At 59.0% G+C, this 27,125-nt stretch overlaps 1 protein-coding gene across 2 annotated transcripts; it reads right to left on the bottom strand.

Moving 5' to 3' along the window:
- Window positions 1-211: 211 nt before the first annotated feature.
- Window positions 212-26,410, bottom strand: E2F2 (E2F transcription factor 2). 2 transcript variants are annotated; one of them, XM_008265691.4, is made up of 7 exons: window positions 25,726-26,408; window positions 20,437-20,542; window positions 16,306-16,525; window positions 14,963-15,121; window positions 12,895-13,009; window positions 10,709-10,895; window positions 212-2,997 (listed from the first exon to the last, which is right to left on the bottom strand). In XM_008265691.4, exons 1-7 carry the CDS (start codon window positions 25,981-25,983, stop codon window positions 2,735-2,737), a joined length of 1,308 nt encoding a protein of 435 aa, XP_008263913.2. In that variant the 5' UTR covers window positions 25,984-26,408; the 3' UTR covers window positions 212-2,734. The 2 variants fall into 2 exon arrangements, with proteins under 2 accessions (XP_008263913.2, XP_069933118.1); XM_070077017.1 differs by lacking the exon at window positions 212-2,997 and adding an exon at window positions 3,059-3,690 and having other exon boundaries at window positions 25,726-26,410.
- Between the last annotated feature and the right edge of the window lie 715 nt (window positions 26,411-27,125).

Here is a 27,125-nt window from a genome sequence, read left to right as displayed (position 1 = left end):
GGAGGCGGTGGAGGCCAGGCAAGACCCCACGTTCCCTCTGGTGGGGCTCTCAGCCCCGTGTCCCCTGCGGAGCGAGTTCAGACCTGGCAGCATCCGCGAGGGGAAGCCACCGTGTAAACGTGCACTCGTGGGTTCAGCCCAGGCAGCCACCCATCCCGCCTGGGGCGGCCCAGACCCAGAGTTGGCAATGAGCTTCACAAAGCACAGCAAAGACAAGACCCCCCGAGTTTAATGCCATTTTATCACAACACAAGGCTTCCATGGAGCTCGGGGAGGCGGGGCCCAGGGTGAAGCCAGGCTGGACACAAATGACCCGTATGGAGTCCTGGCCCAGCTCACCCGAGACAAATGTGCCACGGCTTCCAGCTTCTTCACCCCACCCAGGAGCCAGCGGGCTGGCCAGGCTGGTGGCCGCCCAGGTTGCCGAGGGTCCTTGTGGGGCACGGGGTCCCAGGAGGGGGTGGGGACCTCAGGATGCAACAAGGACCAGGAAACTTCTTCCAAACAACCCCAAAAGGTTTCTGCTTCAAACGTGCTAAGTGGCATGTCCCCAGGAGGCCAGAGCAGCCAAACTCTCACTAAACTCTAAATACTCCCAGAACCGAGGCTGCAGACACGGGGAGGGGGGGAGTCAAACCCACCCCCTGGAACCTGTGCTCCCAGGCCCACCCCGTCACCCCACCTCGCAGCCTGGCCAGCGGCCACGGGACCACAGACACACAGTGCTCTGGTGTCCCTCTGGTCCTCGATCTCACCCCCTTCTCGGCGAGGGGCTCAGGAGCACGCCCCGGTCTTAAGAATTTAGTGCTACCAGGTTCCCTAGGGCCTCTGAGCCTTTGATGTCCCTGGGAGACCCACGGGCTGCTGGTGGGGCTGCAACATTTGCTGGTGGAAGTCATTTTTTTTCTTCGGAAGGAACTTGGCTTTCCTCCTGCCCTAGCTGGGAAGTTCACATAGCCCCTAAAGGGACCACTGCTCACAATGCGGCCTCACAGCGCTCGTGGGACCGGGAGGCTTCTAGGGTTATGGCCAGAAAGAGGCAGGGGCTTATTCCCCACACCACGCCTGACCTTGGCCGAGGGCGTGCGGCCCTGTCCAGCTCAGCTCCATGGCTGGGCGTGTGGGGAGAGAGCATGAATTCCACCCAGAGCCCAAGGCGTGGAGGTCAAACATCTCTGTCCTCAGAGGTGGACCGTGGCCAAGGGGCAGCCCAGGGGACACCTGGGGAAGCACCTGCTTCGCCCGGGTATGCTGGGTTTTCATGTCTGCCGAGGGGAGTCGCAGGCGTTTCCGGAAAGCTTACAAAATCAGTGCCATTTACAGAGTGGGGGCAGCTGTGACCTGCCGCCCCCTCCTGGGAGGAGGTGAACTTGGGGGCCCAGGAAGTGGGGCCAGTGACAAGGCAAGGCTGCCCCCAACCAGGCGCCCTCTTACATGGGGTCCCAGCCCAGATAAGCCCACCTCCCCACCTTCAGCTGCCGCCAGTCAACTCAGGAGCCACCCACCGGAGCTCACTTCATATTTTAAACCAAGTTAATGCTACAAACTTCACACAACAACAGTGCTTGCCCAGCTGAGCACCGGAGGAAACCCGGATCCCTGAGGGTGGGCGGGGGGCCTCTTAGCCCACCACCCTTGGCTGTCTGTCCCCAGAAGGCACAGCCTTGGCTCGGCCCAGAGCACCCCTGCCCACGGCTGGGCCACAGGGAAGACTCAGGGGAACGGGGTGCAGCCAGAGGACTTCAGGGGCCTCCCAGCCCGCAGGGGTACCGCGAGCTGTCTCCCTGTCACCCCCTGTCCCCGCCGAGGCCCAGTCTGCAGGGGGGCCCTCCCTGTTACCCGCTGGGCATCCCTGAAAGACCACCAAGCTACCTCTACCCTGGGGGAGAGCTGGGGAGGGGAGGGTCTTCAACAGTCGCCCCCCCGTGCAAACATGGCAGCCAAAGGCTCCTGGGGAGGCGCTGGTTTCTTGTTTCCATCTCCCCCTTCCCCGTGGTGGAGGCACCTCCGTGTGACACGGCCCCTGGACCAGGGCCCCTGGAAGGTTCTTCCGTAGGGGAGGCGGGAGGAGGGAATCCCACAGGAACGTGGCCCCTCAACTGCCCGTCCCCCTTTGCACCTGCCCTGAGAAGGTCCTTGGAACCCCAGGCCGGGGCCTCAGCTACAGACATGAGATAGAGCGGCGGAGACGCCAGCGGCCTGGTGCTAGATTTACGAGGCCTGAGTGCAATTAGTGCTGGCAGCCTGGACCAGGCCGGCAGAGACCCAGCCCCCATGGCAGCGGGGGGACCGGGGAGGGGACCCGAAGCCCTGGGAGCCCAGGCCTGTCAGTGGCCAGGGGCCAGGGAAGAGCCTGTCTGAGAGGTCTTAGTAGAAACTAGAACAATCTCCCTGCCAAAACTCAGGGAGGACAAACTCAACCAGAAATAAATACAAGGATTCTCAACAAACCGAGGGTCCGCGTCGCGCCTCAGAAGGAAGCAGGGAGGCCCCACCTGTGGTCCTTCACGAGAGGTCAGAGGTCAGAAGGCCCCACCCACTTCCTTTGGGATGGACAGGTCCCAACCCCTGGTGCCCTCCTCACCCCCAGCCTCCACATCTCCCCAGATGCTTCCGCTGATGGGAGGTGGGAGAGGAGAGGAGGAGACCCCCAGACCCGCGTGAGTAGGGGGCCTGTCAGTCCGATGTGAGGAGGTAGAGACAGGGGCGGGCTGCTGGCGGCAGGCAGGGCCACTCAGTTAATCAGCAGGTCCCCCAGGTCGTAGGAGTCGAAGAGGTCGCTGATGCCCTCGCCCCCGTCCAGGCTCCACAGGTAGTCATCCTGCTCCAAGGGCGGGGAGAAGCTGATGAGTGGGGAGCCGCAGGCCAGGCTTGGGGACAGGAACTGGTCCTCGGTCTGCTGCAGCAGTGGGTGTGGCAGCTCCAGCATGCTGTCGGTGGCCTCCAAGGGCACGAGCGGCGGCGGCGGCGGGACCTGCTGGGGAACCGGCGCTGGCGCTGGGGACGAAGAGACAACCGTCACGCTTGGCTCTGGTGCCCGAGCCCCTCCGAGGCTGAAGTCAGCCCCCAGTCCCCAGGGGCAGCTCTCTTGCTCTCTGGATGGCTGTGGGCCCTCTCCCTCGCCCCCAGCCTGCCCCCCAAGGGCACAGGGACCCCTCCCTCTCCTGCTGGCACCACTCCAGCCAGCTTCCGCGCATCCCTGCACTCTCTCCTCTCACAGAGGGGGGGCGCCCTGCTCTCAGATGCACCCCCTGGCTTCTGGACCCAACCTGACCCCTTGTCACCTTCCGGCCCTTGCTCCTGAAATCATTTCCTCTCTTTCTTGCACCATCGATTTCTCCTACTCAGCTAGCCCGGCCCCACGCACACACACTCTCCTAACACCTGCCTTTCCAAAGCACTGTCCCCTAAGCCACAGCCCTCTCTACAAGCTGGACAGGCACGTGCCATCACCAACACCATATACAGAAAGCAGCTCAAAACTCAACACAGATCAGAGACCTAAGACCTGCAGGCGGGACCCGAAATGATAAAACTCTCAGGAGAAAACAGCAAAACTCATGACCTGGGATTTGGCCGTGATGGACATGGACGTCACAGATAACAAAAGAATAATGGATACATTGCACTTCACAAAATAGCTTCAAAGCTGTGCATCAAAAGACAGCAGCAGTGGAGTAAAGAGGTGTCCTATTCAAAGGAAGAAAATATTTAAAATCACGTATCAGATAAGGGGTTAATATCCAGACTACAGGAGCGGGCATTGTGGTGTAGCAGGTTAAGCTGCCATCTGTGGCACTGGTTCAAGTCCTGGCTGCTCCACTTCTGATCCAGCTCCCTGCTGATGTGCCCGGGAAAGCAGCAGAGGATGATCTGAGCGTTTGGGCACCTGGATGAAGCTCCTGGTGCCTGGCTTCAGCCTGGCCCAGCACTGGCTGTTGCAGCCATTTGGGGAGTAAACCAGCAGATGGAAGACCTCTCTGTCTCTCTTTTCTGCCTCTCTGTAATTCTGCCTTTCAAATAAATAAATAAATAAATATTTTATAAAAATCCATATCATAGAAAGAACTCCTAAAACTCAACAGAAAAAAGTCTCATTCAAAAACTGGGCACAGGACTTGAGTAGATATTTCCTGAGTGCAGTTACAGGGAGAGAGAGAGAGAGGGAGATCTTCCATCCACTGGTTCACTCCCCAAAGGGCCACATTGGCTGTGGCTGGGCCAGGAACTTGGAACTCCATCTGGGTCTCCCACATGGGTGGCAGGGGCCCAGGTACTTCAGCCATCTTCCACGGCTTTCCCAGATGCATTAGTAGGGAGCTGGATCAGAGTGGAGCAGCCAAGGCTTGAACCACAGCTCATGTGGGATGCTGGCAACACGGGTGGCAGTCTAACCCACTAGGCCACAATGCACATCCCAGGAGTTATTGGGGTTTTTTGTTTGTTTGTTTTTTGGGCAGGCAGAGTTAGACAGTGAGAGAGAGACAGAGAGAAAGGTCTTCCTTCCATTGGTTCAACCCACAAATGGCTGCTATGGCCGGCGTGCTGCGCCGATCCAAAGCCAGGAGCCAGGTGCTTCTTCCTGGTCTCTCATGCAGGTGCAGGGCCCAAGCACTTGGGCCATCCTCCACTGCACTCCTGGGCCACAGCAGAGAGCTGGACTGGAAGAGGAGCAACCGGGACAGAATCCGGCGCCCCAACCGGGACTAGAACCCAGGGTGCGGCGCTGCAGGTGGAGGATTAGCCTAGTGAGCTGCAGCGCCGGCCGGTTTATTATTATTATTATTATTATTATTAATTTATTTATTTGAAAGTCAGAGTTACACAGAGAGAGAAGGAGAGGCAGAGAGAGAAAGGTCTTCCATCCGCTGGCTCACTCCCCAGTTGGCCACAATGACCAGAGCTGCGCCAAGCCAAAGCCAGGAACCAGGAGCTTCCTCCGGGTCTCCCACATGGGTGCAGGAACCCAAGCACTTGGGCCGTCTTCCACTGCTTTCCCAGGCCATAGCCGAGAGCTAGATCGGAAGTGGAGCAGCCAGGTCTCAAACAAGTGCCCACATGGGATGCTGGCACTGCAGGCCCGGGTGTTAACCCGCTACACCACAGTGCTGGCCCCACCCCCCCAGGAGTTATTGGTCATGGGTGCGGTTTCAGTTTTACAGGAAGAAAAGAGCTGTGCAGGCAGATGTTGGAGGCAAACATGAATGCCTTTAAGATCACTGAACTGCAGCTGACACAGAGGGCACATTTCATGAAATGTACATTCTACCACAGTGGGAAAGAAATCTACCTGACCTCATGACTCTCCAGTTCCTGGTTTGTTTCCCGCTCCTCTTCATAGTGAACTTGCTCAAGAGCTGCCTGTGTCACTCTCTGCTTCCCCATTACCATCAACCTGCTCCCAGCTGGGCTCCGGCCCCACCGAGCCACGGAGCGAGGGCCTGCCTACTGCTAAACCGCACGGGCAGCCCTGCGGCTTCGCCCTATCTCACGTTGTGCAACTTGCAATACCGCCTGCGCTTGGCTTCGGCTACAAAGCGCCTCCTGGTTTTCCTCTCTGGCTGCTTCTCCTTGGTCCCCCTGGCTGGATCTTTGTCTCCTTCCTAACTCCTAGACCCCAAGGGCCCAGGTTCCATTCTCAGCCTCTGGCTCACCCTCGCCCAGCTGATCTTGGCCTCCTGTGGCCTGAAGTCCCCCGCTGGACCTGCTGCTCCCAAGTGGACACCTGTGGCTCAGCCCTCGCCCCATGGGAACTGTGGTCCCAACGTGACTGTCTCAGCGGCTAAGTGATACCTGGCTAAGTGATACCAGAACTTAGCACGTCACAACATTTCCCCAAAACCCGTGCCTCCCCTAGTCTGCCTCCACTGTGGCCTGTAAACCACCACTCACTCGGGTATCCAAGCCAAAAGGCCAAAGAACCCTCCAGAATTCTGCCATCTCCCAGCAGCCAATCCAGAAACCAGTCTGGTGTCCACAACCAAAGGAGTTCTCCAAGCTGCTGTTTTCTTGGATTCCATGGCTCCCATCCTGGTCCTCGCCCCACCCCCTCACCCTCACCTGGTCACCTCGCTTTCTTTTTTTAAAAAAAAGATTTGGCCGGCACCGCGGCTCACTAGGCTAATCCTCCGCCTTGCGGCGCAGGCACACCGGGTTCTAGTCCCGGTCGGGGCACCGGATTCTGTCCCGGTTGCCCCTCTTCCAGGCCAGCTCTCTGCTGTGGCCCGGGAGTGCAGTGGAGGATGGCCCAGGTGCTTGGGCCCTGCACCCCATGGGAGACCAGGAGAAGCACCTGGCTCCTGCCATCGGAATCAGTGTGGTGCGCTGGCCGCAGCGCGCCGGCTGTGGCGGCCATTGGAGGGTGAACCAACGGCAAAGGAAGACCTTTCTCTCTGTCTCTCTCTCTCACTGTCCACTCTGCCTGTCAAAAAAAAAAAAAGATTTATTTATTTGAAAGGCAGAGTTACAGAGATGCAGGGGCACAAAAAGAGAGAGAGAGAGAGAGAGAGAGAGAGAGAGAGAGAGGTCTTCCAGCCGCTGGTTCACTTTCCAAATGGCTGCAATGGCCAGAGCTGTGCCGATCTGAAGCCAAGAGCCAGGAGTTTCTTCTAGGTCTCCCACATGGGTGCAGGGGCTCAAGGACTTGGGCCATTTTCCACTGCTTTCCCAGGCCATAGCAGAGAACTGGACCAGAAATGGAGCAGCCAGGACTCAAACCAGCACCCATATGGGATGCCAGCCCTGCAGGTAGCAGTTTTACCCACCCAGCCACAGCGCCGGCCCGGTCACCTCGCTTTCATTCTTGCCCGGTCCAGTCTGTGTTCTCACTTAGGAACCTTGCTGGCTGTCTATTGGCTTGGAATAAAATCCGCCTGGGGTCGAGAAGACCCTGCACGATCCAGCCCCTGCCTACCCTTCTATCCCGCCCCCACCTCAATCCTGAGCTCTTCCACTAAGGTCATTTCCACCTAGAGGTGGAAAGGTGACAGGGAAAATGGAAACAAAACGCAGCACCGGAAACTTCCTGCCAAACCTATCCTGAAGCCAGAGTCCCACTAACCGAGTCATCCTTGAGCCCCAACCAAGCACTGCTTTGAAAATACGACCTGGCCGGCAGCCAGACTGCCGGGCAACCTCTCCCTGACGCTGCAACCCTAGGCAGTGGCCTGATGTCCACCGGCCTCCATTTCCGCACCTCCAGAGGGCCGATCACTCTCTCCACCTCCAGGGCTGTGAGAGACTGAAATGACAGTGCTGGGCGCTTGGCCGAGCGGCCAAGATGCTCGCTGCCTGGGGCAGCTGCATCCCTCATTGGATGGCCTGAGTTCGAGTCCCGACTCTGCTTCCTGGGAGGCAGCAGGGGACGGCTCAAGTACCTGAGTCCCTGCCACCCATGTGGGGGACCCGGATGGAGCTCCTGATTCTTGCTTCCAGCCTGGCCCAGCCCCAGCTATTGTGGGCATTTGAGGAGTGGACCAGTGGATTCTCGCTCTGTCTGGCCCTCTCTCTGCCTCTCTAATGAATACATAAAATTTTTAAAACCTGGTTTGCCGCAACCCCACACTGGGCCTGCAGTGGGCTGTGGCACAGTGGGTTAAGCGGCTGCTTGCTACAGCCGCGTCCCACATCAGAGCGCGGATTCAAATCCTGGCTGCTCCGCTCCCGAGTCCAGCTTCCGGCTAATGTGCCTGGGAAGCATCCGATGATGGCTCAAGTGCTTGGGCCCCCGCACCCACGTCGGGGAGGCCTGGCTGGGGTTCCCGGCTGTGGCTTCTGCGGGCTCAGCCCTGGCTGTTACAGGCAGTTGGGAGAGTGAAGCAGCAGGTGGAAGATCTCTATCTTTCTACTGCTCTGCTTCCAAGAAGACGAAAATCAATAAATAAACATTTAAAAATAGCATGAAAAACAGCTCCCATGCACCAAGGGCCTGCTCTGGGGAAGAACCTCCATCCTCCTTCCCCGACTCTGGGCGGCCCTGGTACGGGCAGCACCGTCACCCCTGCTTACAGACGGGGAACCCGAAGCCCAGAGAAGCCAACTCCACTTGGACTGTTGACAGTCTCAGGACTGTTGAGCACGATGCTGATGCTCGGGAAAGAGGCCTGGCGTGGGAGCGAGGACGGGGCTGAGCCCAGCCCAGCCTCTCGGCAGCCGGACGAGTGAGTGCCTCCGATCTCCCAGGAAGCAAAGCCCAGCTCCGCTTTGCCAAGCCGCTGGGGCACTGGCTAAGAGGGCACGGTGGCACTGTCTGGTGCCGGCAGGACCTGTGCTCTCCTGCCCTTGGGCACAGGCACAAGAGAGCTGCCCCTTGCAACATTCATCCTGCTTGGAAGGCGCGTAGGTTTTTGCACAGAAGGTGCTTGGGTCACGTTGACTTTGTAAAACAAACAAACAAAAACCCCACATTCATTCATGCCGTATCATCTCCTGTCACACACTCAGTCTTCACAAGGGAATTCTAAGGGTTCCCATTGTAGAGGTGTGGAGACTGAGGCCAGGCTTAGAGGTCAGCGCGAGTCCTCCAGGCACTCAGAGGTGAGATGCAGGCTGGGATGGGACCCAGGTCTCCCGGGCTCCGATCCGACGCTCCCAGCTGCCTTTAGATTCATCTCGGGATGTCAGGGCCTGGAGGGGGGTGGCGATTACTGTACAAACCCCGCCTGCCACAAGTGAGGGAAACCGAGGCAGGGAAGGGTTAGCAACTCACTCCCCGGTGATGCCGGGCCAGGACCTGGGCCCCAAGATGGACACAGCTTCCCAACCTGGGCCTGGTGGTGCTCAGGTTCCCAGAATGACTGCTTTGGGCCAGAACACGGGGACGTGTGTGTGTGTGTGTGTGTGTGTGTGTGTGTGTGTGTGTGTGTTCACCCACACCTCCAGGAAGCCTCCTCCTCCCTGGCCCTTCAGCAGGGACAACACTCTGAGGCCACCCACCAAGGCGACAGGGACAGCCGTGACAGCAGAGCCAGCTCCTGGGCCGGCCCCACCACCCAGCAAGTTTCTACTCCTCTCAGCTCCTGACGTGTAAAACCCAGGGGAGCGCCTTGCCCTTGCTTATGCCACCTCCGCCAGAGGGCTCAGAGGACCACAGGGAAGACAGGGCGGCTCTGACTCAGGAGATCCATGGCCGTGTTGACAGCTGAGTGAGAAGGCAGAGCAGGAGGTGGGACAGGAGGGTGGGGCACGGGTCTGCGGTAGGAGATAGGCACTAGGGAGGTGGCCAGAGGGACAGATGGCTGGCAAAGGGAGAAGCCTGCTCCTGCGACGAGGTCAACAGACACAGGGGAGGTTGCCAGAGAAGAGCCTGGCTCTCGTCCCGGCTCTGCCATGCACTTGCTGTGTGACCTTACGGAAGCCGCTTGCCCTCTCTGGGCCTCCATTCATGTAAACATAAGGAAGAATTGCACTAGATCAGGGGGCCAGCAAGCTTCTGTGAAGGGCCAGACAGTGCCTGAGGCTCTGCAGGCCCCATAGGTGTCTGCCACCCCGTGGCTGGGCAGTTTCCCCCTATAACTTTAAGAAGATGTAAAAAGTGTTCTTAGATCCCAAATCTAAAAACTGGCTGGATTTGGCCCGTGAGCAAGACCTTTGAGTGAGAGAAGGGGAATCCAACCTGTGTTCTGCAGGATCCCTGCCGGGCCTCTCCCGTGGGACCTGTTCTAGCCCCGCTTTTGCTTTCACCCCAGGGCCTGACCTAAGAAAGAGGGGAACACGGCCTCCGTGCCTCTCCCACGTCACCGGCTGGCCCCCGCGTGCCCCCAGCAGAGGCCGCGCACCGTCCTGGAGGCGGGGCCTCCCACGCTTCCGTCCCAGGTCCCAGCTGCTCGGGAGCCTCTCCGGACTTCGCCCGCCTCTTTGCCTCCCCCCCCCCCAGCTTCCCGCCAGGTGCAGCCAGCTTTCCCCTGCACCAGCTCCCTGCCGGCCAGGGGCCCCTTCCTTCTTTGCTCTGTGCCAGTGCGGAGAGCACACCACAGCCTGTGGCCTCCCAGGTGGGAGGCCAGTCCCGTTCTGTCTCTGCCCCGTTCATGTACCACAGACCAGGGGACGGGAAAACTCGCCCCCAGAATAGCTGGGAGTGGGCAGGCCTTTGGCCTAACAGGTAAGCCACTGCTTAGGGCACCTGCGTTCAAGTCCCAGCTCCACTCCCAATTCCAGCTTCCCGCTATCGCGCACCCTGGGAGGCAGTGGGTGATGGGTCAAGTAGTTGGGTCCTTGCCACCCATGAGAAAGGACCTACACTGAGTTTGAGGTTCCCTGCTTTGGCCTGGCCCAGCCCCGGCTCCTGTGGGCATCTGGGGAGTGACCCAGTGGATGAAGAACTCTGTCACTCTCTGCCTCTCAAATGGATCCATAAACATGAAAACAATAAGCAGAACTGCGGGCGGGAGGGGGGAGTCACGTGACCTGTGAGTTAGATACTGTCCATCACTGTGCCAAGCTTACAGGACATTGAGACAAAGCGAGGTTACGGCACTTTCCCAAGGTCAAGGTCACACAGCGGGTGGGGGAAGGGCCGAGAGCCAAATGCAGGCCCCTCCACCCTGGGGCACCAGTGCTCCAGGGAGACATGGAATGCGTGCACGGTGCTGCGTGAAGCCCTGCGGTGCAAGGTGCCCGGTTGGGGGACCCCGCCCCCCACTGCTGGGCGGACATGGGAGAGGGCACCAGGCCAGGTGTTCTCCCCCCTGCTCTGCTCCGAGGGCCTTACCTGAGGATGACGTGGGTTCCTCCCTTCCAGGGCTGGTGCTGCTGGGGTAGGTGGAGTCAGGGCTGGGGCTGCGGGTGGGGGAGGGGAGGCGCTCGGTGGCAGGACTGTCCGGCTCCTGCACCTCCTCTGGGCACAGGTAGACTTCGATGGGCCCTTGGGTGCTTTTCAGATATATCTGCAGATTATCCTGGAAGGAAAGAGAAGCCAAGTCTGGGCTCTGGGAAGCTGGACACACACAAATGGACACATGTGGCTGCCACATTCCTCATGTGGGAACACCTGCTATTTTTTTTTTAAAGATTTTTTATTTGAGAGGCAGAGTTACAGACAGAGAGAGGGAGAGACAGAAAGGTTTTCCATCTGCTGGTTTACTCCCCAAATGGCCACCATGGCCAGAGCTGTGATGATCCGAAGCCAGGAGCTACTTCCGGGTCTCCCACGCAGGTGCAGGGGCCCAAGCACTTGGGCCATCTTCTCCTGCTTTCCCAGGCCACAGCAGGGAGCTGGATTGGAAGTGGAGCCTCTGGGACTCGAACCGTCACCCTTAGGGGATGCCAGCAACTGCAGGCAGATGCTTAACCAACTATGCCTCAGCGCCAGCCCCGACACTTGCTATTTCTGCCGTCAATCCCTTCTCACTGGGACTGCCCGGCTGATGTCATACAGCCCATCTTGGTCCCTGCAAGGGGAGCCCACCGGAAGTGGGGCCAGCATGGAGAACGGCGGGTGAGCGGCAGCACGTGAGACACACGCGAAGTCCCAGCCTGAGTCCTGCATCGGCTCACCTTCGTCTCCAAGCTGGTCCCCAGCCCCCAGAGCGCGAGCCAGTCAGACCTGACTTCCTGTTTCCTGTAACCAAGAGTTCCTGACACCAGGCCTTCCCCCCCACCGCCGCCTCTTCCCTTTTACACACCCGCAACTTGGGCCACAGCTGGCTGCACGCGGGCCCCTGCAGTACTTCCCCTGGACAAAAACCCTCCTCGCTCTCAGACCCAGGGTCCCAGGCTCCCTGGGGGCTGCCTCCTCCTGTCCTTTCCCTGCTCAATCCAGGAAGACAGCATCGCTGTCCGTCTGCCTCGTCTCCTGCCGGGCCTGAGCGCCTCCCAGGGAGTGGCACGGCCTTAGTGACCCCTGCGGCCCATTCTTCCAGGGGACGAGTCAGGATATGAGAGAGCAGACAATTCGCTCACGAAGCTTGCACTCTAAGGGATGAAGCCAAAGTAATGACGCCAAAAAAATCTTGGTAGGGCTGGCGCTGTGGCACACTGGGTTAAGCCACCGCCTGCAGTGCTGGCATCCCATGTGGGTGCTGGTTCGATTCCCGGCTACTCCACTTGCGATCCAACTCCCTGCTAATGTGCCTAGAAAAACAGTGAAGATGGCCCAAGTCCATGGGCTCCCGCACCCAGGTGGGAGACGAGGAAGAAGCTCCTGGCTCTGGCCTGGCTCAGCCCTGGCCACTGCAGCCATTTGGGGAGTGAACCATCGGATGGAAGAGCTCTCTCAGTCTCCCTCTACCTTTCAAATAAATAAAATCCGTCTAAAAGATAGATATATATCTTCCTGGTGAATGGAAGTCAGATGTGGTAGGAGACCACAGGCGGCTATGAAGCTGGGGTGATCACCAAGGGCTTCCAGGAAGAGGTGCCATTCAGGCTGAGACTTGTAGGATGCACAGCAGCAAACCAGGCAGAAGCAGGGAAGAGCATTTCAGCAGGAGGGAACCGCACGTGAGATCTCGCCCTGGGGATGAGCTTAGCACAGGGGAGCAACTGGAGCCAGGTCAGTGCAGCCAAAGCAAATCCAGACTGGGGCAGCAGAGAAGAGACTGGCAGGGCCAGCTGGCGTCTTCCCCTGGGGCAGGGTAGGAGTTTTGGTCTTTAGGCAAGCACGGTCAGCATGCAAGGATTTTGTGAGTAGGGAGGTGGCTTGAATGAGCCCACGTGAGCGCGCCTGCGAGCAGCCGGGGCGGGGACGGCACAGAGAAACCAGCAGCAGAGACGTTCTCAGGCCAGTGCCCGGTCCGCGCCATCCTTTCCAGCCTTCGCTGTTTCTGGCCAGCTTGGACATCACCATTATTGCCACGGACAGCGGCACGGACATCCCAGGGAAGCTTGGCACGGGCAGTGCCAGGGCAGCGCGCACAGAGCGGCCCAGGACCCTGCCCCAGGGGCTCCTGCTCTCACCTCGGTCTTGTCAGGCACTTCCAGTCTCGTCTGCGGCGGCGCCTTCACGGCAATCACCGTCTGCTCCTTGAAGTTGCCGACAGCACGGATGTCCTGGTACGTCACGTAGGCCAGCGTAGGGGCAGAGTCAAGAAAAGTGAGCGCTGGGCAAAGTGCAGACCCCAGATGCCAGGCGGGGCCCAAGCCTCTGACTCCCGCTTTCTCACACTGCTTAGAAATAACTCAGAACTGTAACCTCTTCTTTGAATGTCATAAGCTCCTTTGGATACTTTTAGACAGCCCAAGGAGGTGTGCATCATTTTCAAATGCTGCCCATGGGTCCAGTGCTGTGGCGTAGTGGGCTAAGCCTCCGCCTGCGGTGCCAGCAACACGTATGGGCACCGGATTGAGTCTCGGCTGCTCCACTTCCCATCCGGCTCTCTGCTAATGTGTCTAGGAAAGCACTGGAAGATGGCCCAAGTGCTTGGGCCTCTGCACCTGCGTGGGAGACCCGGAAGTAGCTCCTGGCTTTGGATCATCCCAGCTCCGGCCATGGTGGCCATTTGGGGAGTAAACCAGCAGATGGAAAATCTTTCTCTCTGTCTCTCCCTCTGTCTGTAATTCTACCTCTTAAATAAATTAATTAAAAATCTTTAAAATATGCTGCCTTATATCAATTTTTTATGTAAAGGCTTCCTCTCAAAAAGATCTTAGCTCTGAGAAGACAGGAAGATTTGCTTCTTTATATTTCTCACAATGCCTAACATCCTTCCAAAAATACCAGGCTAGATCCAAAAGCCAATTAGATGTGAAACCATTTGGGAAAATGCACAAACCATGCTCTCTGACCTCATTGCTTGCATCCCAGGAATCTGATTTAGGGAAATAAGTGACAATAAGGGGGCAATGTCCAACACACAAAGATATTCACCTCTATGAAAGCAGAAACCTAGACTTGTTCCACATACTCATTCTATAAGACAATCTGAAGTCAGTTTATAGACAGGTGAAAAAGAGATTGAGTCATGTGAAGTTGCTTTCTCACGGGTACGTCGTGATTGCATACTGGCATTTTCCTGTGGATATGTAATGGCAAATACAAACGTCTACAGTATTAATTGGAGAAGAACAGAACAAAAAATGCAATGTGCAGCAGGGTCCCCGAGCCTCGTAAGGAAGCGATGATGTGTTAGGCTGGCAGCCCACGGCTTCTTTTTTGTTCTATATTTTGCAGATTTAAAGAAATATACTTGGGGCTGGTGCTGTGGGGTAGCAAGTAAAGCTGCTGCCTGCAGTGCCAGCATCCCATATGGGCACCAGTTCGAGTCCCAGCTGCTCTACTTCTGATCCGGCTCTCTGCTATGGCCTGGGAAAGCAGTAGAAGACGGCCCAGGTCCTTGGAATTCTTCACTTGCATGGGAGACCCGGAAGAAGCTCCTGGCTTCAGATCGGTGCAGCTCCACCTGTTGCAGCCATCTGAGGAGTGAACCAGTAGATGGAAGACCAACCTCTCTCTCTCTGTCTCTCTCTACTTCTGCCTCTCTGTAACTGTGCTTTTCAAATAAATAAAAATAACCTTAAAAAAAAAGAAAGAAAAAGAGAAGTGTGCTTGTCTCAGGGCCACCACTGTGGTGTAGCAGGTAAAGCTGCTGCCTGCAGTGCCAGCATCCATAACAGGTACTGGTTCAAGTCCCAGCTGCTCCACTTCCAATCCAGCTCCCTGCTAATGCACCTGGGAAAGCAGCAGAAGATGGCTCATGTCCTTGGGCTCCTGCACCCACATGGGAGACCCAGAAGAAGCTCCGGCCATTGTGGTCATTTGGGGAGTGAACCAGGGGATGGAAGACCTCTCTCTCTCTCTCTCTCTCTCTCTCCCTCTCTCCCTCTCTCTCTCTCTGTAACTCTGTCTTTTAAAAATTTAATAAATCTTTAAAAAATGTATTTGTCCCATTTTGAATCATGAAAAGGTAACTCTAACAGGCTTGAGAGGAAAAACCACGGAGAAAGAGACAGATGGCCAGAGCCCTGGGAGGCGGTGGGACAGAAGCACACGCAGGCCCTGCGCCGGCCCCTCCACAGCACAGGATATCTCTGGTTGGCCTTGTCCTCGGTCAGGTCCTTTAAGCTCAGAGAGCAGCCCTGGATGAGCTGGTCCAAGGCCTGCTCCGTGCTCGTCAGCTCCTTCAGCTCCTGCCTCAGCTGCTGCTGCGTCCCGGGCCGGGTGGGGTCTTCAAACATTCCCCTGCCTCTGGGAACAGAGCAGCCCCCCACCGCCAGTGTCAGTGTCAATCCACACCCAGAGTCCCACCCCCAACCCCAGGGCTGCAGAGAAGGTAGGGGTGAAGCTCCAGGTCAAGGCCAGGTCAAGGTGCATGATGGTGGCCCCGGGGTGTGTACATCACATGGTCACCATCACTCTCAGGGATTGGAACTGGAAGTCGAGGCCCGAACCCCGCTTCTGGGGGGCTCTCCACTCGGTCCATCCCTAATGCCCAGCCTCCCCCAAAGGGCAGGGGACCACAGTGACCCCAGTCCTGAGTCCCTTGCCTGGGTTCTCTCAGGATCCACGCCAGGGACTGTAGGTCTGCTCTTTCAGACCCTGCAGGAGTGGGAAGAGGAGGCCCTGGTCCTCACGTCTCAGAGATGGAGGCTGGGTTAGGCCTTCTCAGCTTCCCGGGACTTCCCTGAGCTAGGAGATGGGGACCTGGGGAGTCCTCACCCAAGAGGAAGGAGCTGGGGTCCTTTTAGGCCTTTGCTTTTCCTGGAGATCATCTCCATCCTGCTTCCCACCTCCTGTTACTCCAGGGAGTGCACCTGCCCTTCCACCCAGCTCTCCAGCAGTGGCTCTGCCCCCAGCCCTGGCCCTGACCCTCACACCCCGGCACCCACATCCCAGGCACTCACACCCTGGCCCTGGCCCTGACCTCACACCCCGGCCCCCACATCCCAGGCACTCACACCCCGGCCCTGGCCCTGGCCCTGACCCTCACACCCCGGCACCCACACCCCGGCCCTGGCCCTGACCCTCACACCCCGGCACTCACACCCTGGCCCTAGCCTTGACCTCACACCCTGGCCCCCACATCCCAGGCACTCACACCCCGGCCCTGGCCCTGACCCTCATACCCCGGCACCCACACTCCGGCCCTGGCCCTGACCCTCATACCCCGGCACCCACACCCCGGCCCTGGCCCTGGCCCTGACCCTCACACCCCGGCACCCACACCCCGGCCCTGGCCCTGACCCTCACACCCCGGCACCCACACCCCGGCCCCCACATCCCAGGCACTCACACCCCGGCCCTGGCCCTGACCTCACAGCCAGGGGCTCTCTCCGCCCCGGCCCCGCCCACCGCTGAGCCCCCACAGCCTGGCGGGCACTGGCACCCCAGCCCCGCCCACCACCGGCCCCATGGCCCGCGCGGGCACTCACACCCACTGGACGTGGTTCTTGGCCTTCTTGCGGATGAGCTGGATGCCCTCGAGCACGTTGGTGATGTCGTAGATGCGCCGCTTCTGCACGGCCAGCACCTCCGCCGCCCAGTTCAGGTCCAGGACCCCATCGGCCGACTCACTCAGCAGGTAAATGAACTTCTTGGTGAGCAGCCCCAGCGACGTGTCGTATCGCGTCTTCTCCCCGGGGGACTTGGGCGCTGAGGACGGGGCGCAGGCACAACTGAGGGGGGCCAGCCCCACCTCTCGCCACCCTCTACCCCCTTGACAGAGTGCTGCGAGGAAGCACACCACCAACCTGGCTCCCGAGACAGAGCGACTCTCCTGAGGCCTGGCAGCAGCCTGGCCAACACCTGTGACACCTGTGACACCTGTACCACCTGCCGCCTGCGAGCCACTGCCGCTCCCACGGTCCACACTCCAGCAAAGTTACCCTCACAACGTGCTGTGCCCATTTCACAGATGCCAATACTGAGACAGAGACAGGCTCGCTCAGCTCGAAACTGGCCAAGCTGGGATTCAAACCCAGGCGCTTTGGCTCCAGTGTCTTCCTTTTAAACCCTTACCCTGCCCTGCCAGATAGGTCAGGAATTTGCAGCTGGGGTAGGGAGGTGGTGATAAGGCTGGATTTCAGGTTTTCACAGATGCACACTTGCTGCTACTTTCCGTGGGGCGCTCAGGTTTATCTGAGAGGAATCAGCTGTGGCAGGTTCATAAAAAAAGGTCCCATTCTTAATGAGTTGATGTCACAAGACCACATCTCAGCTGCAGCATCGCAGACCACAAGGGGACTCTTGCGACACAGCAGGCCAGTGACCCAACGAGTTCTGGAACCTGACTTTTACAGAGTGTGAGATTCCGCAGAGAGGGACTCAGAATCCCTAACACACATGAGGGGGCTTGTATGGGCTCAGGCCAATGCACGTGATGAAAAAGCTAGGCAGGGGTTTCAGGGTGGTTGTTTTTTGTTTTGTTTTGTTTTGTTTTTACCAAAATAAACTTGTATTTTAATTCTATTTCCCACAAACATTATGGGTAAAGCCGCCACCTGCAATGCTGGCATCCCATGTGGGTGCTGGTTCATGTCCCGGCTGCTCCATTTCCAATCCAGCTGCCTGCTAATGCTCCTGGGAAGGCAGCAGCAGATGACCCAACTACTTGGGCCCCTGTCATCCACATGGGAGAAGCTCCTGGCTTCTGACCTCGGCCTGGTCCAGCCTTGGCTGTTGTGGTCCTTTGGGAGGTGAACAAGCAGATAAGTGATCTCTCTCTCTCTCTCTCTGCTTCTGCCTCCCTCCGCCACTCTGCTTTTCAAATAAGTAGATTAAAAAAAAAAAAAAGCTTATTTATTTTCATCTATTTGAAAGGCAGAGAGAGAGATCCATCTTCCATCCACTAGTTCACTCCCCCAGATCCCACAAGAGCCAGGGCTGGGCCAGGCCAAAGCCAAGAGTCCAGAACTCCATCTGAATCTCCCACGTAGGTGACCGGGGCCCAAGAACTTGAACCATAGTCCCATTAGCTGGAAGCCGAATGGGAAGTGGAGGAGCCAGGACTCGAACTGGCACTCTGATATGGGAGGTGGGCATCCAAGCAGTGGCTTAACCCACTGTACCACAACCTCCATGAACTTCTTCCTCTTCTTGTGTGTGTGTGTGTGTGTGTGTGTGTTTAAGATTTAAAGGCAGAGTTACAGAGAGAGAGGGAGCTTCCTACCAATGTGTGTCCCGGGAGGCAGAGAAAAAGAGAGATCTTCTGTCTACTGATTTACTCCCCAAGTGGTCACAACAGCCCAGGCTGGACCAGGCCACAGGCAGGAACCTGAACCCAAGCACTTGGGCCATCTTCCTCTGCTTTCTCAGGCACGTAACCTGGGAGTTGGATTGGAAGTGGCACAGCTGAGACTTGAACTGGTGTTCATATGGGATGCTAGAATTGCAGGCAACAGCTTAACCGGCTGTACCTCAATGAACTTTTTTTTATTGTTGTTTTATTTATTTATTTGAAAGGCAGAGTTACAGAGAGGCAGAGGCAGAGAGAGAGAGAGGTCTTCCATCTGCTGGTTCACTCCCCAGTTGGCTGCAACGCCAGAGCTGGGCTGATCTGAAGCCAGGAGCCAGGAGTTTCTTCCAGGTCTCCCATGCAGGTGCAGGGGCCCAAGGACTTGAGGCATCTTCTAGTGCTTTCCCAGGCCATAGCAGAGAGCTGGATCGGACGAGGAGCAGCTGGGACATGAACCAGCACCCATGTGGGATGCCGCACTGCAGGTAGAGCCTTAGCACACTATGGCACAGCACCAGCCTGCCTCCATGAACTTTTTGAAGTACCCTTGTGGATGACAAGTGTTTGGCAGGCAGAGTTCTGCCAGGTTTTTTGCCCTTGGCAGACATTACTAATTGATCAGCATACTCTTCAGGAGTCCTGCTGAGCCTTAGAATCCTTCAATGCAATGGTCTGGGCAGCCTCTACCAATCAACTGGAGAGGAAACACTCTTCCAGTTCTTAATCCAGCTGTGCCTCGTTTTACAGATGAAACAACTAAAATTCTCCCGAGAGGAGTGACCAGATGGGTCGGGGGGATCCCCACTTGGACCTCTGTCCCCCAAAGCTAGAGTGTCTCCCCAACACAGCTGCTTAACCCCCTGCTCTGCCCAGAACCCTGGCTGACCCTGACCCACAAGGCACAAATCCCCTCCAGCTTAGCTGTACGAGGTGCCCTCTGCGCAGCCTCTGAGGTGGCCCAGGCTGGACTGACCCCAGCCCTACGCCATTTTGATTCACGTATTTTGCTTTCTGTCTGCAAGTGAGAGAGAAAGGTGCTGCTTAGCTCCGCTCCTCTCTGAGCTGGATTCTTTCAGGAAAAGTCAGGGGCAGGCATTTGGCACAGCAGCTTAAGTTACTGCATAAGACTGCCTGGCTTGAGTCTTAGCTATTTTTTTATTATTTATATTTTATTTATTTGAAAGGCAGAGAGAGAGAGAGAGAAGGAAAAACAAAGAGATCTTCCATCCACTGGTTCACTCTCTACATGGCTGCAATGGCCAGGGCTGGGCCAGGAGCCAGACCTCCATCCCAGTCTCCCATCCTAGTGGCAGAGGTCCAAGGACCTGGGCCATCTTCCACTGCTTTTCCAGGGGCATTAGCAGGGAGCTGGGTAGGAAGTAGAGCTGCCGGGCCTCCAGCCGGCACTCTGACGTGGGATGCTGGTATCACAGCTGGGGGCTAACCCTGCTGCACCACAAAGCTGGCCCCAGCTACTCCGCTTCTGATCCAGCTTCCTGCCTCCTGGGAGGCAGCAGACGATGGCGTAAGTACCTTGGTCCCTGCCACCCACGTGGGAGACTCGGATATAGTTCTGGGTTCCTGGCTTTGGCCTGGCTCAGCCCCAGCTGTTGTGGGTATTTGGGGATTGAACCCTGTGGATGGAAGCTCTATCAAATAAAATGAAAATAAATAAAACTTTAGGAAATGTCAGACTGAGGGGCCGCCGCTGGGGCATAGTGGGTAAAGCCACCGTCTGCAGTGCCACCATCCCATATGGGCGCCAGTTCGAGTCCCAGCTGCTCCACTTCCGATCCAGCTCTCTGCTATGGCCTGGGAAAGCAGTAGAAGATGGCCCAAGTCCTTGGGCCTCTGAACCCGTGGGCGAGACCTGGAGGAAGCTCCTGGCTTTGGATCAGCCCAGCTCCAGCCATTGTGGCCAATTGGGGAGTGAACCAGCGGATAGAAGACCTCTCTCTCTCTCTCTCTCTCTCTGCCTCTCCTTCTCTCTGTGTGTAACTCTGACCTTCAAATAAATAAATACATCTTAAAAAAAAGAAAAGGTCAGAGTGAACTAAATCTGAAAACTTTAATAAAAAAGTAAGCTGCCAATGAAAACAGCCATCACATTTGGATCGTGAGAGCAGGGTGTGGCGTGGCGTGGCGTGGCGTGGCGTGGCGTGGTGTGGCGTGGTGAGACCCAGGTGCCCATCTCCTAGCTGTGTGGCCTTGGGAGAGTCACTCAGCCGTCTCATCAGGATCCAGTGAGAAGGCACAGGAAACCTTCGTAAAACGGAAGGGTGAGCTGGCGCCCGCCCGGCCCCCACGCCGCTCCCGCAGCCCCGCTTACTCTTGGGGCTGGGCAGCCCCTCCAGGCTGATGCACTTCCCCTTGGGAGTTCGGAATTCAGGGACCGCAGGCCTCCCGATGCCCTCCAGGTCCAGCTTCCTCTTGGCCTGGGAGAGAGGGGAGGTGGAGAGAGAGAGAGGCAGACTTTGAGTCTCGGTCTCCCTTTAGCTTTTCCCTGACCTGGAACCAAGGTGCCGAGGCCAGCAGGAGCCACCGGTCCTGGGGAGACACCCAGCACCTGTGCAGTGAGTTCAGGGGCAGGAAGCAGATACAGGCCCAGGCGTGGGAGAGCACACAGAGCCAGTCCAGCCAAGGGCTCGGGGCTCCCCCACAGCAGCACCCAAGGTCACCTCTGCCCTCGCCCCTCCCCTGCCCAGAGGATGAAACCAGGAGGAAGCAATGGGCGGGGCCTGAACCACAGCAGGCAGGGGAAGGCCCCCCTGCAGAGCAGCTGGCCCAGCAGCCTGGGTGCCCATCACAGCGCTACAGCTGGCCCCTATCAGGGCGGGGCCGGGCACCCGCCCAGGCCAAGAGGACTTCCTGGCACGGTGCCACACCCCAGGGAGGCGCCCGCCCCTGGGAAGCCATGCAAACGTCCCACCACCACCCCCCTGTGTGGACTCCAGCTCCAGGGCCCCAGGGCCCGCTGAATAGACCCCATTTGCCACTCTTTCTTTGCCAAGTGGGGCAGACAATGAGCGCGCGCCCCTGTGTCTTGAGGACAAGCAGCTGAGGCCCCGGTTCCCCTCCCGGTTCCCGCCAAGCTTGGGAAACACCTGCTGGGGAAATCAAACCACAGACCCATCTGCTGCTCTCCACCCTGCTGCCCCCGGCCCCAGTCAGGCCCCGAGCAGCGCTGGCCCGGAAAGGGGCTCCCTCCTGGTTAGGGCGGGCAGGGCGGGGCGGGGCAGGGCAGGGCTGGGGCGCTGGGGCACGGGGGCACGAGGGCAGAGGTCAGAGGGCCGGGCTCCAGTCTCCAGCCCCTTCTCAGGCTCACAGTGTGAGTGTGGAAAACGCTGCGCACCCAGGAGCCTCGGTTTCCCCCTCTGTGAAATGGGCAGAGCGCGTCTCGAGGCGCAGGGGTTCAGGAGGAAAGTTCTGTGCAGTTCTGGGTCTGGACCAGCTCACGTAGGAAACCGTGGGGCCCCTCCCCTGGGGTGCAGGCTCAGCCTCCTCCTCGACCCCCCCCCTCTGGTAATCAGAGTCCATTTCCTTCCTCCCCTGGCCCCTGGCCCCTCCCCCCACACACATACCCTAGCCTGGTTCTGACAGAGAGGCTTGTTTTTAACACTTGGTGGTGAGGTCATGAGCGCCACGGCTGAGACTTCTAACCGCCAAGCACAGCTGGGCTGACAGGTGTAGGGGGTGTTGGCTCTTCCTGCCATCAGCTCCCCTCCCCCCACTCCTGCCTCCTCCAGGAAGTCTTCCTGGATTGATCAGAGGAGTTCTGCTCCTCGGTTTGAGGAGCCTGGGTATGATGACGCTCCTCTCCTCTACCCACACCCAGACCGGGACTCCGTTCAAACACCAGCCCTGGTTGTTTCTCTCAACGTCTCTCTTGCATGTTCTTCACCTACTCTCCCAGCTGGTGAAATCTAGATTCTAGACCCAGCCGCAGCCTGTCACTAGAGAAAGGTTCAGTCAATCACTGAGAACTTCCACAAGCCCCGACATCCTCCGCCTCCCCAGCACCACGGATGCCCATTTTACAGATTAACCAGTCCGGGCTTGCTGAGCTCCAAGCAAGCCCCTATGAGGCCTTACCAAGGATCCCAGGATCCTTCACCTGCCCCTCAGAGGCAGTTCCAAGGGCAGGCTGAGGCCAACAGAGGTGGGGGGGAGGCAGTGCAGAAGCCCCCTAAAGCCACCCCCAGCCTGAAGGAACTGCCCATCCACAGAGCAGGGAGGACCTGGAACAGAACCCCTGTGCAGGGGCCCTCACGCGCTGCTCGGAGCCCTGCAACAGCACCAGCCAGCTCAGCGGGCAGGCGAGAAATGGAGACCCGGAGCAGCTCCGGCGCCCGCCCAAGGTCACACAGAGGGCACAGCCAGGGCTGGAACAGGTCTGCCTGCCTCCAAGGGCATGGACCAGGCTGCCTCGACTCCAGCCCCCACAGGTTCCCCCAGGATTTGCCAGGCGTGGGCCAAGGCCTGGCTATGCCTGCCCATCCCCAGCACTCACCCCCCCCCCACATTCCCCTCACTCCCCCCACCCAAAGGCACCTCCCTGACACCTTTGGACACTGCCCAGGGAAGTCAGCCTGTGGCTGGGCTGAGCCTACAGAACAGAAAGTGGAGGCGACAGCCTGGTTCACAGTCAGGCTCCCCCCTTCTTGGCTGGGGGAGCCGGGAAGCCGCTGGCCTGCTGCACCTGCTGTAGAATGGGGATCACCGGGAGGCTGCGGCACAGCGCCTCACCCGGGGCCAATGCCCGAGCAAGGAGCCGCCAGTGCCACGGCACCAGGAGCACCAGCAAGGGGCAAGTTCAAGGGCGAGCTGGAAAGACGGTGACGGGCTTAGGGGGGCAAAGGCCCCTCTTAGGCAGCCCCTGGGGCCAGACCTTAAAGGCCTGGCTAGGATCTGAGCCCACGCTGCCACAGCTCCTTCTTCAGGCAGCCCCCAGGCAGGCAGAGATGCCCAGGCATAGCGCTCTCGACCGGCAGCACCATGCGGAAACCAGGGCTCCGGGAAAGAGAAGCGACCTGCCCAAGGTCCCGCAGAAGCAGAGCCTGGTCTCTCCAATGCCCTAAGTGAGACAGGGCGGGGTAGGAGCAGGTGCGAGGAGGGGAGCCTCCCGGGGAGGCCCCAGCTCTGCAGCCTGGGACTCCCAGCCTTGCCCCTCGGAGCCAGCATTTCCCCCTCTTCCCATGGCCTTGTAGGGCTGTGCGTTCAAATGCTCACTTCCTCTCAGGGGGGAAATACAGAGACATCCAAGGAAGAGAACACAGAAGCCCACCCACTCTAAGGCTCCTGCAGGAACGAGCGAGAATACTGCCAGGGCTGGCCACCGTGGGTCCCCCAACCAAGAGTGTCCCCTGAGCCTTCTCCCGAAGCTGCGGGGGAGAGCGCTGGACAGGGAGCAAGCAGGCCTGGGTTCTGGCTTTCGATTTGCTACTGAACTTGGCTGCCATCCCTGGGCGATGCCTGAGGTCCCTTTCAACAGCGGCTCCCCCACAAATCCTGCTCACCCTGCACTTTGCAGCCTGGCCACAAAGCAAGTGGCACACCCAGGGTTGGGCCTGGAGCCGCGCCAGGTCACGCCCTTGTGAAATGACTAAGCAGGGGGGCAGTCCTGCCCATGGGGCTGAGGGGCCCCGGGATCCGGGAAGCAACAGGAGAGGGGCTCTGGCAGGTCTGCAGGGTGGTCTGGAGCAAGGAGACTCACCCTCCTCTTGGGCTGTGACTTGGGCAAATGACGTCACTCCTCTGCTCGGTCTCCTCACCCCCAGCATCTTGACCAAGCCGTGCCTGGCACACAAGAGGCGTCCAGTAAAAGCAGCTATTTACGCTAAGATCTCTGGGCCGCTCGGGGAGCAGGGACGGGCAGATGCACTCGGGTCCCTCTGGGAGGATTCAGAGCAGCTCAAAGCCACAGCTGTCGCTGCAGCTCGGCCTGACAGCAGCTGGCCAGAGGAGCGAGGCAGCCACCGGGCCCCTTCCCCAGGGGACACCCTGCTCAAAGCCAGGCAGTGCGCGGTGGCCGGGGGGGGGGGGGGGGGGGGAGGCGAGCCTGCAGAGGGAGGGGCTTCCACTCACCTGCCTTTGTGGGTCAGGCCAGTCCACCCAGTCTCCCCAGGTCACCTGGGCCAGGTGGTACCCACACACCCTGAGTCTCAGCCCCTCCCCCACACAAAGTAGGACTACCAGTGCCAGCTGGAGGGTAACAAATTCCAGGAAAAACAGAAGTAAATGATGTTTATTGCGGTGCAAAAAAACCCTCTGAAATCCACACCCGTTTTTTCATAATATGCATTTTCCACGAACTTTCTGAATACCCCTCCAAGCACAGATTTCCTTTTTTTTTTTTTTTTGCACCAGAATAAAATTCTCTTACAATTCCACTTTCCATAAACTTTTTGAAATATCCTCATATTTCACTGCTACCAAAGAATATGTCAGACCAAGTATATGTCGGGGCAGAGCCGGGGACCCTCAGTTACCCGACCCATAAAGTGGGAACCAGAGTCCTGTGGGCTGCTGTGGGAAGGGGCTCTGGGAAGGACAAAGCCTGGAACATGAGCAGAACCTAAGCCCAGTGGCAAGAAGCAGGGGCTCTGCCTGTGACTGGCATGCGTCACACGTGCCTCTGCGGCGGGCCGGCGGGGGGGGGGGTCTTAGCCCTGTACTTGAACTTATTCAAGCACACCCACAACTAAGTGAATCGGCAACACTCCCTTGCCCAGAGTCTGCTTTCCAAACCCAGGACCCGGAGCCGGAAGTGACCTGAGAGGTGCTCGCCCCTCAGCTACTGCGGGCACACCTGCTACCTCAACAAGAGGAAACCTGGCCCCAGACAGGGGCCGAGGCTTGACCAGGAGCACGCAGCGACGCGGCGGGCACGGCCAGGACCGAGAGAGGGCTCCTCGCCCCCACCCCCCGCCCCCCAGCCCCCAGGGCCTTTCTCACTCCACCCCGATTCACCCGGGCTCCAGGGATTCCACTCCCACCAAACGCAGCCTGAGCAGTGTCCGACAGGCAGCCTGGTGCCACACCGGGGACTCCCTGGTAACAGGAGCCTTTCATAAGGCACAGGCCACACCTGGTAGGCAGGCTGGACCTGGGCGAGGACCTAGGGTGGAGATTTTGGAAGGACTTGGCTGGACGGATAATCTGGAGCCTGTCTAAGCCAGACTGGACCCATCCCCCTTGTCTCAAAGTCCCCAAGGTGTCCTGAGGCCAAGCCCTGTGCCTGGACACAGCAGGTGCCTAGTTCTGGTTGCCAGGCCAAACAATGAAGGAATGAATGAATGCATTAGAAAGCCTGTGTGTGTCATCTCTGCCAACCAGGGGTGGCTACTTCAGGTGTCTACGGACTTCGCCAAGGTCAGGGGAGCGCTGGGAGTAGTGGGTTGGGTTCCAGACTCCCAGCCCAGTGCTCACACCGCCCCACTACAGTGAATGCCACTGAATGCAAGGGCCCTCTGCTCGGATCCTGGGGGGAAATGGATTGTTCCAGAAACTGAAAACTCATCTTCCCCCTCCCAAAATTCCAACAGGGTCTCAGTGCCCCTCCCTCCTTTCCCACACCCCGAAAAGCATAGAGGGAGGCAGCGGGGGTCCCCAGCATTACCGGCAGCCGGCCTGCGGGCACGCAGCGGACAGCTTGGCCCTCGGGTCCGTGGGGGGTGGCGTCGAGGCAGGTGCCGGCAGCTGCAGCGGAAGGCACCGTCTGCGGGTACAGCGCGGTGTAGTAGGTGGTGGTGGTGGTGGCCGGGCCAAGCTGAGGACTGCTGAGGCCGGGCGGCCACGGCTCGGTGGGGCTCATCGCCGACGCCCCCTTTAGGGGCTGCCCAGCAGCCGGGGCCAGGACCCGGGACCCGCTCAGCATGACGAGCGCGGCGCCCCCTACCCCACCGGCACCTGCGGGCTCTGGAGCCTGCAGCGGCTCACACGGCTCGCGCCATGGCGCGGAGGCCGGGGGAAGCCGCCAATGGACGCCTGCGGGACAAGGGCGGACCCTCCCCTCCTGGCTCGCGGCCGAGCCGAGCCGCGCTTGGAGATCTGCGCTCGCGGATCGCCGGGCGTCGGAGGCACAGCCAGGGGCTGTCCCGCCCCGAGGGCGGTCGCCACCCGGGGCGGCCCCGCGTCCCTAAAGGCCGGGGGCGCCTGGGGTCCGGCCCGCTGGGAGGAGGGGTCTCCGCGGCGTCGCAGACTTGGGCGGGGTCGGAGCCCCGACTGCCCCGACGGCCTCTAGGTTCGTTCTTTGGTCCCCGAGCTTTTCTCTGCCTCTTTTTTTTTTTTCCTTCTTCTTCTTTTTTTTTTTAGCGCCAAACTGCGTGCCGCGAAATTCGGATCTCCCGCGGAAAATGCCGCGCTGCGATTGGCTGCTGCAACATGCGCAGGCTCCGCCCCCCCGGAAAGGACCGGTCCTCGAGGCGCAGATTTCGACACCGGCTCCGCCTCTTAAAGGGGCCGCGACGCCCCGGCGGGCTAGCTGCTCGCAAAGCCCCGACGGAGCGTGGTTCCCGGATGCGCGGTGCAGCAGCGGCCGGAGCGGCGCGGGGGGCGCCCGGAGAGGGGCCGGGAGGCCCTGCGGGTGCGGGAAACATTTTGGCGCAGAGTCCTGACCCGAACCCAGGCGCAGCAGTGCATTTTCCTGGCCACAGGGGCGTTTGTTTGTTTGCGGGGTTGCCTAGCTGGCGGTTCTGTTTTCGCATCCATGGAATGAAAGCCTGTTCCTTTTCTTGGCAGGGGGGCGAGGGGCGGAGCCTCATGTTGACACCTCTGCTGAGCGCCTAAGGCGTGCGGCTGCACTGTGCGGAGCGGCTGCACTGTGCGGAACGGACTGCTAGATGCGGGCAGGCTTTGCATCTCACTGCTGCACCAACCCCGGGAAGAGCAATGATCCTCCCGGTGGAGGTGGGGTCTGAGAGGCGCCGTAACCTGCCCAGGGTCGTCCAGATGGGTTGGCCGATTTGAGAACCCGCAGTGGACTCCTGGACCGTCCAGCTCACCAGCCCTGCCCCCTGC

Source organism: Oryctolagus cuniculus, chromosome 7 (genome assembly GCF_964237555.1).
Source record: "Oryctolagus cuniculus chromosome 7, mOryCun1.1, whole genome shotgun sequence".
Lineage (NCBI taxonomy): Eukaryota > Metazoa > Chordata > Mammalia > Lagomorpha > Leporidae > Oryctolagus > Oryctolagus cuniculus.
Note: the sequence above shows the minus strand (reverse complement) of the source record. Positions and strands in the feature narration are given on the sequence as shown.